Source organism: Uloborus diversus, chromosome 6 (genome assembly GCF_026930045.1).
Source record: "Uloborus diversus isolate 005 chromosome 6, Udiv.v.3.1, whole genome shotgun sequence".
Classification (NCBI taxonomy): Eukaryota; Metazoa; Arthropoda; class Arachnida; order Araneae; family Uloboridae; genus Uloborus; species Uloborus diversus.
Genome location: NC_072736.1, coordinates 144,490,028 through 144,511,053, shown reverse-complemented (window position 1 = coordinate 144,511,053; position 21,026 = coordinate 144,490,028). Strand labels below are relative to the sequence as shown.

The 21,026-nt window shown below is 34.4% G+C and overlaps 1 protein-coding gene across 3 annotated transcripts in view; it reads right to left on the bottom strand.

Annotated features, from left to right (window-relative positions):
• The window catches only part of LOC129223976 (furin-like protease 1, isoforms 1/1-X/2), a 414,934-nt gene that overhangs the window by 32,446 nt on the left and 361,462 nt on the right, over window positions 1-21,026 (bottom strand). For all 3 annotated transcript variants that reach the window (XM_054858365.1, XM_054858364.1, XM_054858366.1), the window contains exon 14: window positions 17,473-17,799. In XM_054858365.1, coding sequence (XP_054714340.1) covers window positions 17,473-17,799 — 327 coding nt within the window. The remainder of the gene's footprint in view (window positions 1-17,472; window positions 17,800-21,026) is intronic.

Genomic DNA, 21,026 nt, shown 5'->3' with positions numbered 1-21,026 from the left:
AAAGGACGTAATTTCCATCATTTTATTGTAACACGTACGGCTAGTCGTCTAGAACCTCAGTATCACAACCTTCGTTCGACTCAGCTGGACAATGGATGTTACAAATTATCTGCTAAAAATGAAAGCCAACATATCAACTAATCTCTGTGATATTTTACTTTCATTTAATTTGTTTAATTTACGGTGAGCTACACTTCGATGTGCACGACTTTAAACTGACTTTGCATAATGCTAATAAGCAGGTGAATCTACTGCAGCATTATGCAGCTTCTTGTCTTATATGAGGCAGGGAGAAGCAAACGGATATAAGTGCCAAAATTAGAAATTTGGAGATAATTGATTGTGGTTAACCAGACGAAGTTAGTGAGAATGTATTTAGTATTAGACAAAGCAAAAACTAGATTATGAGTATTTTGTACATTTATCAGCATAACAGATAGCTAATGTTAATAAGTTCGAATTTGTTCAACGAAGTATTAGTATAAGAAGTACAAAATGTCAAACTGTTAGTAATAAGAAACACAAAACACTCGGAATAGAAAACATGCGAGCATTTTGTGATGTGCACGCATGAATATGGTTCTCGTCTTTTCGTCATGTTAATGTCGGTCATAAAAAAGTGCCGTCTCATTTCGAGCCATGGACTCAATAGCAAACGAAATTTCGGTCTTACTTTATTTTCGCACATGTGCACTGTGTGAAAAAATGAAAACTGGGCAACTTCTGTTGCTGCGGTTGCGTATGTTTCGTATTGAATGAGTAAAATATTTTTCGATGATTTCTTCAGATATTAAGGTGCAACTTTTAAAATAAATTACGATTTATGTGTGTTCTTTTCCCGTACTATGAATAAAAAATATCATACGAAATCGTGATCGCTTCTTTACTGGAAAATATACTACACCCCAGTTCATGAAATTATTTTCAGTGCAGAAAGAAACTTCACCCTTGCTTATAATATACTTTTCAGTACAAGAGGAAGTTATCATTTGCAGAACATAGGTAGAGAATTTTCTGGTGTACGACGAAATAGCGTGTACAAAGTGAATGTCATGTACTGTACATATAACAAACAAGAAAATGAAGTGAAGAGTAAATTTTGTACACTGTGTGTTTCTTTTTCTGTCATCATAGCAACAAGCACGTTGAATAAAATATGTTCAACTAATTCTAAATCGAAACTTTAGTTTTCTCTCCCCCTCCCCCTTTATTACCTATGACAGTCTTTTTAGAAGAAATAATTAAATGCGCATATTATTGTCTCGCACAGACCATTCATTTTCTTCTTCAGCTTTTTCTTTTTTTTTTTGTGCGAGACAGTTGAGGAACATATTCCATTCAACTTGGTAATGATTGAAACAGTATTTATTCACCAGGAAAATAAAATTTCAATCAAGCAACGTCTTAAAAAAAGGGAATGGCCAAAAAAGCATTCGAAAGTCAAAATACCCTAAATATTACTGAACTATCTACCAAATTTCTGTTGAACTGTTCTTTGTACTCCCCTGGTATTATTCGGAACAAATCTGCTGATGATTTCAAAATCCGAAAGTCACACGCATTTGCAGATTGCCTTTACTTATATTGATGGCATCTATTTTTTTTTCTGTCCCGATATTCTTAAAAATGTCTTCGGGCCATTCCAAACGTAAAAACAGACATTTTTTTAAGTGACAGCTCATATATTTCCTTAAAAATAATAATTTAAAAGGGTAATGAACAATGTTTTGTTGCTTAAGCAATCGTAAAGTATGTGTAATTTTTTAAGCAGAAACTTTTGCTGGTTATCTTTTAAAGTCATTACGTTTTAATGAGATATATGACCTGTCACGTGCTTGACAAAATGGCGGCTTTTTCGTAGAATTGCCTTTTGGGTTCTTCTTGCACTACCCTAAGTTTTGTAGTTTTCAAACTGAGATGCAATGCACATAATGCACAGCCTATAAACCAATCTCAAAACGAAAGTGTTCTTTTCTAGCCAGTTTAGCTTTCAATAATAGATAATTCAGGTCAATTAAAGAAACATCATTACTCATTTAAAGTTAAATTCCATGTTTTTGTCTTTTTTTCTTCCTCACAAATCTGTGAGATCAATACATTGTCAACGATTATATCTACTTAAAAATACTGAGCGATAAAAATGAAAAACAAAAAGTGCAAGTTAGTCTAAGAAATAGAGGAGTAATCTAATAAATTATAAAACAACCTTTGACAATTTTTTTTAAATAAAAAATATTTTTTGAGCTTTCTAAACACAAACTAAAAAGATAAGTAGATTAGAGAAAGTCAAGAATCAGATACGAGAACTGTACACAAAGCATTTTATTGTGAAAAGTCGTTAAATATTAAGTGGAGGAAAAAAAATATTTACATTTCACAGTTAACTAAAACGTACTAAAAAGCTACAAGCGAAAACGAAACAAGAGTTGGACACTTATTTTATGCTATGCATCTAATTCTTCTCAATCTTTATGCGATAATTTCATTTTATATATTAAAGGTTCTTGAGTTTTCATAACGCTTCTTCCTTTCGTCGGAAAATAAATTTTTATTCGTTACTGTCATCATCAGTTTCATATTCCACGAATTCAAAGCTTACGTCAGTTATCGGACTGATATATAATCGGACAACGTATCTAGCAGTAAATCAGGTATGAGAGTTTGTTCATCGATATCTATAGCGGGAAAAGGTAAGTTGTTAATTTTATTTATAAAAATCTAAAAAAAAAATCCAAACATTTCAATTTTAAAATGCTATTGTTTGACACATTCTTCTTTTCTTTCTTTCTTTTTCCTTTTTTTTTAAATAACTTTCTCATGAAACGGATTATTTTTTTCTTTTTAAAACTCTGATTTTATGTTTTACATGAAAATAATTTTAAGTACTTTGTAGTAAGAAATAAATAATTTAAGTAAGACTTTAAGGATAATGTCAATAAAATGAAGTACAAATAAAGAAGGGGTCATTCAATTTTGTTACCGATTTACAAAAAATAAATAAATTAAAGAGGAAGAAAAAAGAACTAATAAAATGACTAAAGCACGCATTGTGCGTGTACGATCTTCAAACATTGCAAATTCTTATGAGAAAATATGCAGTTTGTACAGCAATATTTAAAATTCGTTCGACAGAACTGTACAGAAGTAATAACATAATTTATCGATACATGTTTTTCAAAAGCTTTACACATTCAATTTCATCTACAAAAATTGCACTGAAACTAAGAATTTGCTCTTGTTATACACTATGCTTATAATTTGTAGAATTAGCTGTAATTAGGAAGTGCTATTCCAAAAACCTTTTTGGTTGAGAAATTTCTCTTTTCATTTTGGTACACGTTTTAGTCAAGAACGAATGAATTCCGGTTTAAATCTACTAACAGCATCTAGTAAATACTCATAATATTGAGACTGTATTAATGATGAAAATACTTTTTCTAAGAAAGGAACGGATATTTCAGAATGACTACTCCTTAACATGCAACAAGACGAAGAATTTTGAATTGTAGAAGTTTGAATAAATGATGAAAAAAAAAGAAACAGAAAGAAAGAAACATACAATATTTAATGAATATTTGAAATTTTTGAACTGAACATATAGAACTTAACATATGATTAACATTCCGAATGTTCACTTAAAACTAACTCAAACTCAACAATTACAGCTTAAAAAGCTCCAAACACATGACCAGTATTTTCATATTGAACGAATTTATTTAGTAAACATAAGCATTAGATAAAAAAGGGGTTTTACGGATGAAGCAAGTTTGGTATTAGAGAAGTTCTAAAATATGATCAAAGTTTTCCGATTCCACAAGTTTAACTAAGAATCGCTCTTTTTGGACGGAGAAAGTTGTAATAAACTTGTCAAATATTCAATATGAGCATATTACACAAAATTATAAAAGGGATCATACTAAAAACAAATCTGACATATGATTAATATATTTTTTAGGAATTCGATTTTCCGTATTGCACAATTTTAAATCTTATCTAAATATTCAGGTTTTGCTCTATTTAATAAAAAAGACAATCGTAAATTTTTCAAGTAAAAGAGACAACTGAAATTATTACACTAGACAACTTCTAACAAGTATATAAAATTTTCATACAAAAAATTGTTCAATAAATCATGATTTTTTTAAACGCTTAATTTTCAGATTGAACGCTTCCTAATAATTGATTTTATAAATTTTTACTTATTATACGCTTTTCTAGAGATTTTGCTTGTTCTAATTCTAACAAATGAACACCAAACATGTGGTACGGAAAGTCACATTACTATAAGTACTACACTACAATAGTATGTAACTAAATTTACTTTTTAAACTATAAAATAAATTAAAATTAAAAATAAAAGTTTCAATAATTCTTTTTCTTTTCCTTACACTTACCATAGAACATACACAACCACTGCCTGTGTTAAAAATGGCTAACTGCTTTAAAGGAATGTATATGGTTTAATAAACAAGCACAATCGCTTCCTGTCTTGGGAATGGCTAATTGTTTTAAAAGAATATACATAGTTCAATAAAACAAGCACAACCTCTTCCTGTTACAGGAATGGCTAACTGCTTTAAAGGAATGTATGTAGTTCAATAAAATAAGCACAGTATTTTCCTATCTCGAGAATAGCTAAGTGTTTTAAAGAAATGTATATAGTACAATAAAACAAGCACAATCACTTTATTTCTAATGAATGGTTATCTGTTTCAGATAAATGCATATAGCTCAACAAAAACTACAAACACTTCCCGTCTCAGGGATTACTATTTGTTTAAAGGAATGCACATAGTTCAATAAAATAAGCACAATCGCTTCCTATTTCGGAAATGGCTGCTTTAAAGAATGTACATAGTTCAATGAAAGAAGCACAATCTTTACCTGCCTCGAGAATGGCTAACTGTTTTATAGAAATGTACATAGCTCAGTAAAACAAGCACAATCTCTTCCTGTTTCGGGAATGGCTAACTGTTTTAGGGGAATGTACATATTTCAATAAAACAAGCACAATCGCTTGTTCTCTAAGGGATGACTAACAGTTTTAAAATAATGTACATGGTTCAATAAAACAAGCACAGTCGCTTGTTTTAAAAGAATGTACATGGTTCAATAAAACAAGCACAATCACTTTCTGTCTCATGAACGCTTACTGTTTCAAATAAATGTATCTAGTTTAACAAAACTACAATCGCTTACTGTCTCAGAAATGAACTTATTATTTAAAAGAGATATACAGTAAACTCCCGATTATCCGCGGAATAGGGTGGCACGATAACCACGGATAAGCGAAACCGCGGATAATCCGAATAATAGGTAAAAAACGATACTTAGTGTATGCAATAGATAAAAAAATATTAATAACACTCACACATTCATTCAAATTATAACTAAAAACATTGCTACATTGCATCTACTAACATTGAATTAAAAAAATATGTGTAAAATCTAAAAGCGAACAACAACACAATCACAAGTTTCAAAAAAAAAAAAAAAAACAGTGAAAGGACCCGCGGATAACCCGACCGCCGATAATCGGGAGTTTACTGTACATGAATTTTTTTCAGCTGAATGCCTGTTTTGTACTGATGTAAAATGTATGTTCAAAGAAATTTCAGAATTTTTTTCTTTATATTATGCTTGGTTTTAGTTTTACAAGAATCAAACACAGTCATTAATTATAATATTACTTTATGCTAATCTCGTTAGTTAACATGAAATTAAGATTGTTAAAAGAAAAAAAAAAAAAAAAACTACGTTTGTTGACTTTTTAGTAAAACGTTGATGCCACAGAAATCATTTGAACAATTTTTAACCCAGAAACATTCTGAAGTATGTTCTTTTTTTCTTCACTTTAACACCAATATAGTCTTCTTTATCTTCTTTACTAATAATAAAGCTGAAAGTATCTCTATCTGGATATCGGGATCTCTCTCTGTCTGGATCTCTGTGACACGCATAGCGCATAGACCGTTCGAACGATTTCCTTGAAATTTGGCATAAAATTAGTTTGTCTAATGGGGGTGTGCACCTCAAAGCAATTTTTCAAAAATTCGATTTTGTTCTTTTTCTATTCCAATTTTAAGAACATTTTACCGAGCAAATTATCATAACGTCTACGAAAAAATTACCATAACGTGGACTAGCAAATTAACATAACGTGGAAGAGCAAATTACCATAACGTGGGCGAGTAAATGAACATAGCAAGTTAGCGAGAAATTCGTCATTCATTATTTGAAAATATACAGGTGAACCAAATGACCTTTTAATTTTCTACTACGGAAAAAGCCGTGCGGGTATCACTCGTAGTAAAATAAACTTCCGCCATTTTTATGTTTGATTGAAAATCTTTCAACACATTAATATTAACAGATCTGTTATATTAAACGAAAATATTACCATATAAAAGTAGAATAAACCTATAAAATCCGAAGCTGAAAATGTTTAATTTTTCAAAGGCAATAAATGCATCCCAGAATAGCGCAGTTTGACACAAGTTCTGTAAAATGTTTTTATAGCAAAATGTACAGTGCGTATCGAAATGATAGGCGCACCCGTATCTTTCAAAGTTTTGACTCTTAATTGAAAATAAGAATCACTTTTTTGGTACAGATAATTAATCAGTAATTGTTATACTATTTATGAAGAAATTTCGTAAAACTCAACAATTCCTTTTTATTTTATTCAAATTTTCATTTTTAGACCGTTTCTAAAAGATAGGTCCACGTTCAGATTTTTTTACTCTAACCACGTTTATTTCCAAAAAATTTGCATAAATCTCGTAGCTTAGTCTTACTGCGAGATTTTGCTGGCTGCTGTGGAGGTATTTAAACAGATTTAAGCATCACGTTGTAAGCAAACGAAATGGGTCGTCGTTGCAGTCTTTCGCTGGTTGAGCAAGGAAAAATTGAAGAATTTAAAAAGTGTGGAAAATCAAATAGAGAAATAGGTAAGCTTTTAAATAGATCGCATAATGTTTTAAGCAATTTTTTACGACTTAGAAATGCTTATGGCAGTAAAAAAAACATCTGGCCGTCCATCAAAAGTGACACCCCAACAAAGAAGGACTATCGTAAAGGACTTAAAATCCAGAAATATAAGCTTATCCACTTTAGGCAGACAACAAAATCCTCCAATATCAAAATCTACAGTCCACAGAGTAGTAAATTTCGCCAATTTAGTTTACGTGAAGATTAAAGCGGCTCCAGAATTGACTAAAAAGCACAAAGAAAAGAGATCGAATTTCGCAAAGAAAGTGATGGCCTGGAAACAAGATTGGCATCGTATGATATTCAGCGATGAAAAGAAATTCAACCTGGATGGTCCAGATGGCTGGCAGTATTACTGGCACGATCTGCGTAAACGATAGACAGATATTCTCGAAGAGGCAAGCTGGTGGTGGTTCCGTTATGGTATGTGCCGGATTCGGAAGTGCTGGAAAAACTGATATAGCATTTGTAGACAATCGTTTGACTGCTGCAGGCTATCAGTAGTTGCTTGAACAATATTTTCTTCCACGATCAGAGCACATTAGGGGCCCATTCTTCATGTTCCAACAAGATAACGCTTCTGTGCACACTGCAAAGTCCACTTTCGAATGGTTTCTGGATAATGGTGCACATGTTATCGATTGGCCACCTTGCAGCCCTGACCTGAATCCGGTAGAAAACATGTGAGGTATACTCGCAAGAGCGGTGTATGCACGCGGAATGCATTACAACACTATTGCATACTTGAAAATGGCTATTTCTACCGAATGGTCATAAATCCAGACAAATTGTTGCTAAAACTTGTTGATTGTCCATGCCGAATAGGATTTATGTGCTAATTCAGAAAAAAGGTACAAAAAGTTCTTAGTAATTCAACAATAATTTGATGTTTGGCTCAATGGACCTATCCTTTTGGAACAGCTGTCATATGTAAATTTTGTTTAACCTATTATTCCTATTATTTGTATACTCTTCATGTGTTATTTTAAATTGAATAAAGCAATTTAGTTTATAAAATAGTACTTTGTACACAATATATATAACTCCTTTTTTACCAGCATAACTTTCGATCTTACGGGTGGACACACACTGAATCTAGTAATTGAATTTAATGCATTCATACGCACTGAGGGCATTTTTTTTCCTCATCCGTAGAAGACAGAAAAAAAAGATAGAGATTCGATTACAGAAACATTTTTATCTTCAGCGCATAAGTATCTCTATCAGATACGTCAGTTACATATCGCGTATGTTTACAAAATTAGAGATCACCCTCTTTCAACCCGTATACACACAAATAAGACTATAAGAGGGAGTTAATTTCTTCTTCTTTATTCGGCAAAATATTTTCTCGGTGAAACAATTTCAGCTTATGCGACACAATAAAGTTCATTCACTGCGTTCGACATGTTCATACAATATTGAATCTATATTGTATTCCACAAGAAATTAAATCAACATAGGACACAAAAAGCTCTTTATGTTTCGTATAGATGTTGTTACAAAAAAGTTCGTTTCGTTATTGCAAAACTTTTTTATACATCAAAGCAACCATAATCTTATTTTCTTAATTTGGTGCCAACAGGAAAGAAAATATTTTCTTTGTACAATACGGTAATGCTTTAAGGGAAAGAAAATGTCTTTATTCAGCACATAAAAAACTACACAATTATTACTTCTGTCAGGAAGCAACAAAATGCTTAGATTGATCACAAATATGGCAGTATGTGGTCAAAACAAAACTGTGGTACAAATCCACAGTTTACGTCAAATTTTTGCAAAATTTGGCACTGTGGTCCGTTGATGATTGGTAATTGACATGGGGGGGGGGATTAAAACAACCAAACAGGTCTAAATTTAAATTTTGAGTCATAAAATTGCTCTTTTCTGCACGCTGTCGAGAATTTTGCACTATTTTTTTCTTATTTTATTTAAGTTTGATTGTTGAACATATGTCACTTCTTGACACATCTTTTTTTTTCTGTGATAGCCTGGCAACGCAACTAGTAATGTAACAAAATCGGAAAACTTCTTGCCTTCAACGTCATTTTTACGTCATGCAATACCCAGAGGGTAAAACAAGTTACTGTTTGTCTCACTATTATTGTCACTCGCCAAACTGCTGCAATCAATTGTTTTATATGCATGCAGCTTGAAAAATTGTAAGAAAAAACGAGCTGATGCGTGCATCCCATGACTTCCTTTTACGCCAATTTAATGATAATAGAGTGCCTTGGAGTAAGCAACGAAACATTTTAAATATTTTTGCCCCAAGTTTGTTGGGAACTGAAGCAAAAAAACGTTTTTAATTTTCCCAATATTGGACATTTTAATGTGATTCAATGGTTAACTCTGAATATCGCCAATAGTGGCCAAAATGAAAGCAAATTTATATATAAAAAAAAACCCCACAAAATTTGTTGCCAAGTTGGCGAAAAATCTTGGCGACCAAAAGTTTGGCGACATGTTGCCAAGTGTTTACCAAATTATAAAACACCACTTCAGTTTGCATTGGCATTAACAATGATTTCCCCCCAAAAAAGGTGTAAAAGACCTTGCAGCGACCTTAGGAACATCCGAATGCAACCAAAAAGGGGGTGGTGCTTAACTAGACCCCACTAAGAGTCAACGTACCAAATTTCAACTTTCTAGGACATACCGTTTTTGAGTTATGCGAGATACATACGGACATACATACATACATACATGCAGAAGTCACGAGAAAAATCGTTGTAATTCGGGGATCGTCAAAATGGATATTTCGGGTGTATATACGTTCTTAGACATATATCCACGTGTGGTCGGGTTGAAAAAAAACTCAACATTTTCTTTCGGGGGCGAGCAAAATGGAAATTAAGGCCTATTTTTGGGTCAAAAATTTTTCGTGAATACAATACTTTCTTTGCTTCGTAAAACGAAGTAAAAATATTACGATGATGATTCACGAAAAAAAGTTTCTTTGTGAATGCATTTTAATAACCTCGATTTCTAATTTTCAGCCGGTTTTTCAGTAGATAGGTCAGGAGTTCTCAAACATTTTTGTTCCTTAAACTCCTTGTCGAGTTCGCTAATTTTTTTTGGACATTCCCCCTTTTTAGGGATCGTTCCCATAACAGCGATCAGATGGTTTAATTTTACCCTACGTGTTCTAAGACAGCCAGATGTAAGCAAAAAATATGGAAATATAACGGTTGGAATAAGAAGTTAACACAACAGTGAGAGGGCTCTTCAAACGTTGAATTTTTAAACAATAATAAACGGATCAGTTTGACAGGGTGTACTGTAGACTAGAAAATAAAATTTAAAATAAAAGGAGAACAAGCTGAAGAGAAAAGCTTAACATTTTTGTTTATACTTTTTATGATAATGATGGCACAAAACGCAAATCAGGGAGAGAATCCATAAAATAAGAAATGATGTCAATCCGAATTCAGGTGTAGTTTTTCTATCTGGGATAATCTTGTATTACTATTATTTCATATAAATTAGCAGGTATGTAAGTACAAAGGAGTAAAATCTGTTTGGTGCTGTTTTAAAGTTATAAAACGTCACAATTTCAGTGCAAATTTGCTTATATAGAATCCAGGCTCGTAGACCGCTATTTGAATCTCATGGACCCCTAACTTTCTCTTTTGTTTGCAAGGACCCTTTCCAGACAGCGGCGGACACCTGGGGGACACTGTGGACCACTTTGGGAACCACTAAGATAGGTCGAAGACGACTGAAAACAATTGTGAGATGGACTATACTATGAACCAAAATCACTCCAATATCTTTTGTATAAAACGTATGATGAGTGGCAAGCCATGTACTTTCCTAGTACAGAAAAAATAAACGAGAGATGCACTAGATGAAAGTACTGATTCAACCTTGACACCAGCAAAATGTTAATTAAATAAGTGGATTTTGCGCCATATTCTTAATTAAATACCTGTAGACTTCAAACACACAATCTCTACAAAATTAGAATTCTCTACAAAATCTCTACAAAATTTGAAGATAATATTTACGAACAAAGGAAGGTTATTTATTATCGTCAAAATGCATTTTTCCCCTTGGAAATAGCAAGCTGCCTTTCTCCTCCCAAACTGACTTCTTTTAAGAAAGTACTGCCTTAGTCGATCCAGTAATGTTTTATAAAAATGAGTAGGAAATTAAATGTTTTCCGAACCCCTTAAACATCTTTAAACACTTCCATTTTGCCCTTATAAAATGTTTAATTTATTGTTGAGGGAGTGACTCTTTCTCGTATACATTTTCATTGTAAGAGAGGAATTTTTATCGTTGGCTTTCAATTTTTGTATATTTAAATCTAAGTAACTATTAGATATTACAATACGAAGTAAAAAATTAAAAAAAAAAAAAAATTGATGCACATGTTGCGTAAAAATTATAATTTTTTAAATACAAAGAGTTTTTTAGAAAGTTGATATTTTACATTAAGCTGCAACACATAAGATTTAAAGGTGTAAATTTAAAATTTCTGGATTAAAGAGCATATATGTACGCACAAAAGTCACTCCCAAAACAACGGATCAAGCAAACAACAAAAGGAAATACTTTAATACTTTAAAGTTAATCTTTATGAGAAATCGAGGGAAGCATATCACTCCCCCTCCCCCAATGCAATTCTTTGCCGCTGAAAAGAAAACGATACCAAAAAGAAACTGTATCGTAAAGTAAATTCTTTTGGAGCTACCACTAATGCTCTGGACTAGGAATTCTGAAAAGTAGCCACTGACTACCAGAGTCACAAAAAACGGTAGTCGCTTTGAACTTTTAGTAGCCATTTTGTAAAAAGTATACATGCAGCAATATATATATATATATATATATATATATATATATATATATATATATATATATATATATATATATATATAATTATAATAAAAGTGAAAAATATCGAAAAGACCACACCAAAAGCCCATATGTGCGCAACGCAGCAAAACTAAAAAGCCAAGTAAATATAAAAAATATGCACACTCTCTTTTAGTTCATAGTTAAATTTTTTGGTCTTTTGACCATATTTATTGAATCCTCCGCGGCTGATGAGCTATGGATTCATACTTTGTCTTTTCCCATTAAATAGCTGCTTGCAATTTTCCTTTTTCTCATCATTATTTTTTATATAAATTGTTTAATATTTGGTATTTGGCTTATATATATATATATATATATATATATATATATATATATATATATATATATATATATATATATATATATATATATATATATACTGCTCGACATTGAAAATGCAACACCAAGAAGGAGTGGTCAGTAAGTGATGAAATTTGGAAAAAAGACAGAGACAGCAAGGAATAATAAATGATCATAATTTCAAAATGATAGGCAGAATACAGAGCGAGAACGGCGTCGGCTCAGTAGGATGTAGAACCACCGCGGACAGCGATACACGAAGAAACACGTCTAGGCATGGAGTCAATAAGGGTGCGGGTGGTGTCCAGAGGGATGGCTCTCCATTCCCTTTCAACCATTTGCCACAGTTCGTCTTCTGAACGAGGCAGGGACAGAGTCTGCAAACGGCGTTCAATCACATCCCACACATGTTCGATTGGTGACAGGTCAGGAGAGTATGGTGGCCAGGGAAGCATCTGTGTGCCTTGGAGAGCATGTTGGCAGATGCGAGCACTGTGTGGTCGGGCGTTATGCTGCTGAAAAATTGCATTAGGTAGCCCTTGAAGGGATTGCCACCGGCCGCAGCACATTATCCAAGTATCGTTGGGCAGTCATAGTGCCCTGAGTACGAACTAGAGGTGATATGGTATTGTACGCAATTGCACCCCAAACCATTATGCCACGTTGTCGTGTTGTGGGACGTTCCACAGTTACTGCCGGATTAGATCTGTCTCCACGTTGACGCCACACACGTATGCGGAGACTATCACTGCATAAACAGAAGCGGGATTCATCTGAGAACACGACATTTCGCCATTCTGTCATCCACGTCGCTCTAGCCCGGCACCATACTAAACGTTGCTGTCTATGTTGTGGGGTCAATGGCAGTCTTCTTAGCGGAAACCGTGATTGCAGACCACGTGCGACCAAACGAAGGGGAAATGGTTCTGGTTGACACGGGAACACATTCAGGGTATCTTGCACCTACTGCAGAATCGAGGAACAAGTGACTTGTGGGTCTGCTACAGCTTGTCGGTGGATGCGTCAATCCACGCGTTCTGACGTCAATCTGGCTGCCCCTGCACCCCTCAATCTTCCCACATTTCGTTGTTCCAACCATCTTCGGCACAGCTGATGCACCGTGCTCGCATCCATGTGGGTATCAGCTGCGATTTGACGTACGGACCAACCTCCCCTTCTTAGTCCGACCACCATACCCCTCGTAAAATCGTCTGTCTGATGGAAGTGCCTTCGTTGACGGCGGCCTGGTATTCTCTCGTGTTAAACGTATCCTTCAAGACAAAAACAAAATTTCTTCGATAATTCTCCAGTCAGAAATAACGACACGAATATTGCCCATTCTGCAAGTTCCTTCCCTTATATCTTACTTCACGTGCATCGGAGAGCTGCGCATTTCACATCATTTACATAACTCAGTGATGTACGTCTACTCTAAAATTTGCATAAATTTCTGAACACTCCTTCTTGGTGTTGCATTTTCTATGTCGAGCAGTGTATATATATATATATATATATATATATATATATATATATATGTATAAAGTAAAAGGAGTTTGCTCCAACTTACGTTGTCAAGGTGGAGTTGACTGATGTGTTGAATGGCTCAGGATTGGAAGCGTGTTATGGTAGCACGATATACGATATGGTTTTTAACAAATAAAAAAACGCATGGTCGCCATTTTTAGCGACTAAAACTTGATTTTTTGGGAGTTATTTTCCATGAAATGGTCCCCCGTTGACGACGGGCGACCGCTAATCTAGAGCTTTAGCTACTACATAAGAAAAAGATACGTTACAAGAATTTTTCTTCTGAAATAAAGTTAAAGATGTTTTTCACAGCTTGCATCCGTTCGAACTATTTCATACGAAAAAAAACAGTTTATATTAAGAGTCATTTTTTTTTAAAGCTGGACAAAGTGAATGGGGGCCTGATAGTCGACACCTTCAATTTTCCTGAAACTTTCAGGATATTTTACTACTATTGCGATAAGAAAAAGTGAAGCTTCTTTCCTCTCGAATTTGACTTGTTGTCCCTTGAGTGGAGGTCAAAGTTTAGGGTCGTGAGAAAAAAGAGCGAAATATATGTCTGATTTGCTTCAAAAGCAATGAGTGAACAGAGCTAATTCTTTTAAATAAGAATACTACGTGATACTAGGTTCATTCTAGTATAAATATTTTGGTGACTCACTCATGTCTTTGAGGGCAAAGGTCAATTGAAAATGCATTTTTTAAAATTTTTTTTGCCTTGTTTGGGCAAGGATATCTGCTAAAGCCTTGAGTAACCCTCGAAAATTTGTATATGATTAACTACTCACCACAGTATAGTACTAAGATAATTATAAAATAGCTTTCGTTTGCCTTGGCTTTAGTAGTTCAACGATCTCAAAGTCGATGATTTTTTAAAAATGGCCAAGTTTAGAGGTGATCGCGACGGGTCAAAAAATTTGGGACACAGTTGTAGTTATAGTCCAAGTGGTGTAGTTTAAGGTCCAGGTTAGAAACCCATGGCAACTAATAAACTTTTTTAATTACGGTGGTCTCAAAGTTGATAATTTGAAACAACAAGAATCAAAATTTTAGGTCAATTTATAACGCCTAAGTCAATAACTTAGAGCAAGAGCTGTAATTATGCTCTACGTAGTGTAGTTTTAGACTCATGTCAGAAAACCATGAGATCTAATCATATTACTTACTTAAACGGTCTCAGAAATGATGATTTTAGTATAAAAGAGCGTTTTTTCACGAGTTTATATGCGTGCTACTCAAAATCTTATGAGCTCAAACTCACATAAATACTAGAACGAATCAACAGCCAAAAGTACTTTAAGCTCCCAAAATTTCATGCTTCCAGTGTAATAAAATTTTCTGTAACCTTGACCAGCAACATGGCGATTCTTCTCACAAAGCTGATCTGCCATTTTGGAGCATTATAATTTGGAGATACTACATCATCAGGACTCGGATCTCGGAAGCTGAAAATTTGCATATAGGTTAGTTTCAAAGACATCTCTACACCTCTATAAAATTTCATCCCATTCGGGGATGATCGAGCAGGGACAGTTTAAAAAATTTAGGTCAGTTCACGTGGAATCACATTGTGACTATTCACATGCATCTTTAGTTATTTTTGATTTTATAATGATCATAAATCAATGCTATATTTTAGGAAGAGGATTGCAATTGGGTAAGAGATTGAGTTCATAATTACAGTAGAATTTGAATATACACTACTAAGTAATAAACTTTTATAAATAAACCACTGTATTAAATTTGGCTCAAAAGTAAAAGCACAAATACAAAGTAAAAAAAAAAAAAAAACGCCAAGAAAAAAAAATTACAGGTTTGTTGGACAATAACAAAAGACAGAGTGATTCCACGTCAACTGACCTGATTTTTCAAACTGTCCCAGCTCGGTCATCCCCAAATGGGATGAAATTCTATAGAGGCGTAGAGATGTCTTTGACACTAACCTGATGCTAATTTTCAGTTTCCGAGATCCGAATCCTGAAGATCTAGGACCTCCAAAATATAGTGCTCCAAATTGGCGTTTCAGCTTTTTGAGAATTGCCATGTTGTGGTCAAGGTTATAGAAAATTTTATTACACTGGAAGCATGAAATTTTGGGAGCTTAAAGTACATTTGGCTGTTGATTCGTTCTAGCATTTATGTGAGTTTGAGCTCATAAGATTTTGAGTAGCACGCATATAAACACGTGAAAAAACGCTCTTTTATACTGAAATCGTCATTTTTTGAGACCGTTTAATTAAGTAATGTGATTAGATCTCATGGTTTCCTGACATGAGTCTAAAACTACAGAGCATAATTACAGCTCTTGCTTAAAGTTATTGACTCAGGCGTTGTAGAGAAATTGATCTAAAACTTTTATTTTTGTTGTTTCAAATTATCAACTTTGAGACCGCGTAATTAAAAAAGTTGATTAGTTGCCATGGGTTTCTAACCTGGACCTTAAACTACACCACTCGGACTATAACTACAGCTGTGTCCTAAAGTTGTTGACCCGTCGCGATCAAAGATATTGACCTCTAAACTTGGCCATTTTTAAAAAATCATCGACTTTGAGACCGTTTAACTACTAAAGCCAAGGGAAACGAAAGCTATTTTACATTTTTCTTAGTACTATACTGTGGTGAGTGGTTAATCATATACAAATTTCCGAGGGTTACTCGCGGCATTCTCTGATATATGGGCCCAAACAAGGCAAAAAAATTTAAAAAGTAGCAGTTTCAATTGACCTTTGCCCTCAAATCAATGAGTGAGCCACCAAAATATTTATACTAGAATGTACCTAGTATCAAGTAGTATCTTTATTTAAAAGAATTGGCTTTGTTCACTCATTGCTTTTGAAGCAAAGCAATCATATATTTAGCTCTTTTTTTTCATGGCCTTAAACTTTGACCCCTACTCAAAGACAAACAAATAAGTTTTTAACAAAAGAAGCTTCACTTTTTCTTATCATAGTACCACTAACACATCCTGAAATTTTTACGAAAATTGAAGACATCAACTATCAAAAGTGTCGAGCTTTAACAAAAATAGCTCTTAAAGGGCTGTACATTAAAACCAGACGTTATTGCATTGTTCAAAATCATTGAAAAGAGAAACTGAAAGTGGGCATTAAATTTCATGCAAAAACCATACTATATATTGTACTTAGTATTAACCAGAAACGAAAAAAATATAAGAGTTACAATCTCTAACACCTTTTAAAATTTCGAGAAACATGTTATGTTATGTTTGTAACTCAATGTTAAGTTTTTAACAAAAAATTAACATTTCTCATGAAAATGAAAGACATTTCGCAGCCAAGTTAGATTGGTTTGGTCCAGATGAAAGTTAATGTTGTTACAATGCCTTTTAGAGAAAACTAAATGCACAAAGAAAAACTGTTCAACACTGAAATAAATGTATAAGTTTAACTAATTTCAAATCGCTGAAAATGCAGTTTTAAAAAAAAATTTGACTAATGTAAATCTAATTACACTATCAAGGAGTATTTTAGAAACAAATTAATATTTTTTTAATTTTAATCTCTCATAAAATTTTTATTAATAGTTTTCGAAAGAAAATAGAAAATGGATGCGGTTGCCAGACAAAACAACTTGTATGTTTGATATTGATGAATTGATCAGAAATCAATCTCATTCTTTTCCTTTTTAGTAAGAAATTTCAAAAACACATCATTGCCACACTTTTAATTCATGCTTAAATTCAAATTCTGGTAATTTAACAATATTCATCATCTTTTATAAAACCAACAGCGATCTCGATCAAAGAGCCAAGGAAGTAGTAAGCGCGTACCTGTGTCTGGCTTCTCTTGTTTTTTGTTGCTTGGTGACAGACTATTTGTTCCATCAGCTTTCGGATTATCTTCCTCTAATGGGTACACCTGTACTTTGGCAGTAGTGAGCGGATAATACTGAGCAGTGGGTTCTGGCCAAAGGGGCACTTTTAACTTCGTACTTCTCGGTTTCGTGGTAGAAGTTGCGACAGAAGGGAGTGTAGTTGCTTTCTCTGTCGTTCGAGGCGCTGGCGTTGTTGTGGGCGGAGCTGGAGTAGTTGGCTGTGAACCTGGGTCTTCAGTCGTACCATATAAATGCAAATACCACTCTTTTAGTGTAGCTCGACCTAGAAAAGTTGCACTTTATAAGAAGTATTAACTTCGATTAAAAGTTTAATCATTAGTGAATTGCCTGTGGAGAGTGGCGTAGCGGGAACATTTTCATGAGGGGTGGGGGTCATACGAAATTTTTAGAAATTAAAAACCGAAAAATGCAATTTTAGGCTCTTTCATTGATTTTGTTGCTTCATGGGAGGGGGATATAACCCCCCTGTCCACCTCCTTGGCTACGCTACTATATGTGGGAAACATTTGAGAAATATTTGCCTAAAATGGAAAAAAAAAGGCTCCTTAATTCTTTTCGTTATTATCATCAAAATGTTAAAAATAGATTATTCTGTAGTAGGACACAACATTGCGAAAGAATAGAGTCTCATTGCACATATCTTTTCACAAAAAAAAAAAAAAGAAAGAAAAGAAAAAAAAGAAAAGATAAACGGGTTTATGGATAATCCCGGGGCCTCGGTGGCCGAGCGGTATTGCTTAGCAACTGCTTGCAAGCAGAGAGGCGTGGGTTCGATTCCCGCCTACTGCCCTGGGTGTTCTTCTGAATTCTTTGTATTGTAATAAAATCTGTTGTTGTTGTTGTTTACAATCCTTCATTGATCCAGCGGCAGCTAGATCAGATTCATGATGCCATGAACCCTAGCGAAGTCAAGCACCAGTAGTGGGCTAGCACAGACATGTGCCAGAGTGAACCCCAAACAATCAAGGATGTGGTCGGGGGATGCCGGTTTCAGATTGCATTTGCTGCACAAAGAGAAGATCTTACACCCAGAGTCGAAAATCATGTTCTTCAGATAACCACTTATGAGTCTCGAGACGGCCGTTTGATCATGTCTGTCACTCTCGAAATCTAACGAGCCTCCCGGGGTCTTCCTGCAGTACCAGGGATGGGCGGGAGGGATGATCCAGACTTGCCTGTCTCCTTGTTTCTTCATAGAGAAAATTTCCTTATAAGTTAATGTGAAGTCCTTGTTGGGCAACTCTGAACAGCCTCTTTTAGCCAAGATGTCTGCGGCTTCATTGCCATGGATGTATACATGAGAGGGAATCCACTGAAAGTGGACTTCTGTTCCCTTGGTTAGATTTTTGAGGTGGGTGATAATCTGAAAACCCACAAGGTCGCACACACTGCTCCAGTTCTGTAGGTATTGAATCGAGCTCCGACTATCAGTAAGGATCCAAATGTCACCATATTTAGTGTCGTGAAGGATGGTACTTAATCCTTCATTTATGGCGATTAATTCACTTCTGAATACCGAACAGTTATCCGGGTTGCGTCTGGAAAGCTGAACAGAAAGACTTTCGATAAAGACACCACTCCCAGTGTTATTCAATTCATCTTTACTGCCATCTGTGTAAATCAAAATGGCATCACTCGGGATGCCATCTGTAACTTCTAGAGCCAACTGTCTTAAATAATCTGGAGCATCTGTGTTTTTGTTAGTGACGGACGTAAGTTCAGTATGGAAGTGAACTCCGGGTAGACCCACAATCGAGCTCACACAAGGTCTTAGAGAGGACTGCTCTACTGATTTAGAAATTATCTTCATATTATCAGCCAAACTAAATGGGCTATCTTATACATATAAAATCTGAGTATCTATCTATCTATCTATCTATGTCCAAGCTTCTTCTCCCGAACGACAGTGAACTGACCATCGAACCAGGTATCGATGGATTCGTCATCTTCCCGTCTTCATGTTTGGCTATTTAACATAATCCTCCGATAATAATTAGCGGAGATATCAATTAAAAATTATTAATTATGACTCTTAGATTTCAAAATAAAATCCATATTTTTCGAAGGCTTTCCTCCATTCAAATTATTATTCAGTGCTTCAACTCAACTTTCCGGATGAACGCTTTTATTAAAATTTACAGCGTGAAGAAAATCATTGAAAAGAAACATCTGTTGCAATTTTTTTTCTCGAATATAAAGAAATAAAATTAGGCTTTTGTTTTAAGGCTTTTCCTGTAATCAGGGTGTTTAAGTTGTTTACTTTTCGATTATTTTGCCGTAATCTGCAGCAAAATTTTGCTGTTTTTTTTTTTTTTTTTTTTTTTTTTGTTCAAGCCTGATTGTTAAATACGCGTCACATGACATAACTTTCATTTTCGAGGAGGACCGTGCACGTCGTAAAGTAAATGAGTGATTTACAAGTTATTTGAGTTCTTTGAGGGTTTGTACCTGGAAAACGGATTGATGTAATTCTTGTACGACCATGTGGATAGAATAGATCCAAATATTTATCTGAGTGGTATGTTGCATTAATAAACACCCGGGCAACGCCGGGTAGTAGACTATTTTATGTAAAAAGCGGATTGTTATTGTGCATAAATATTTCCGATATAGTCTATCAGATGTAATTCAGTTTAACGTGAGTAAAGATTATAGTTGATAATGCATATATTTTCCCCTTTTGTGCTGACTGAAAATGTACTCATAACTTGTATCATTGATAACGATTATTAACGTTGATGAGGTGTTTTGGCAAAAATATGTTTTACTGGTGTTTTGAAAACCTTGCTTTACGCGCATTTATTTATTCCTTAACGCGTTAGAAACTATTGTCAGTGTACTACAAAAGCATCAACTGGACTGCTCTTACATTTTTTAGGTAGCCCGTGCAACGCCGGGCACGCAGCTAGTATTTCTTTAATCTTTGATTATTTATCCAATTACACAAATATTCTGATGTTCTATTATAGTTTCCATAGCTGCGTAATTTGTTAAAATATTTAACCAAGTTTGAGTTTCTTTAAAGGCCAAGTGGTGGAAGATTTGCCTCATTGAGTACAATGTCGTTCGGGCAGCTGCTTTTCAAACCTGTTATGATACGAACTGCACATAACTGAACCCTCTCTAATTTGGAGAGATTCGTTAAAGAGGCGCTGAAGTATACTGGGGACCCATACTCTAGGATAGGTCTAATAAGAGCAATATACGTTGCCCTGAGTGTTTTTGCATCAGCACCCCAATTTCTTCCACAGATGTACTTAAGGATGTTCAGTCTCTTGCGACTCTTGTTGACCAAATGTAGTAAGTGCCCATTGCACGTGATCTCTGGATCCAAAACGAAACACAGGTACTTAGGGTGTTTGACATATGAGAGAAGCTGGTTATTAAAGATAATCTGGGGGCGATACGAGTAAAGATGTTTATTAGTAGTAAAGAATCCCGCATATGACTTTGAAACATTAAAAACCAGTTTGAAGTCATCTGCAAAGT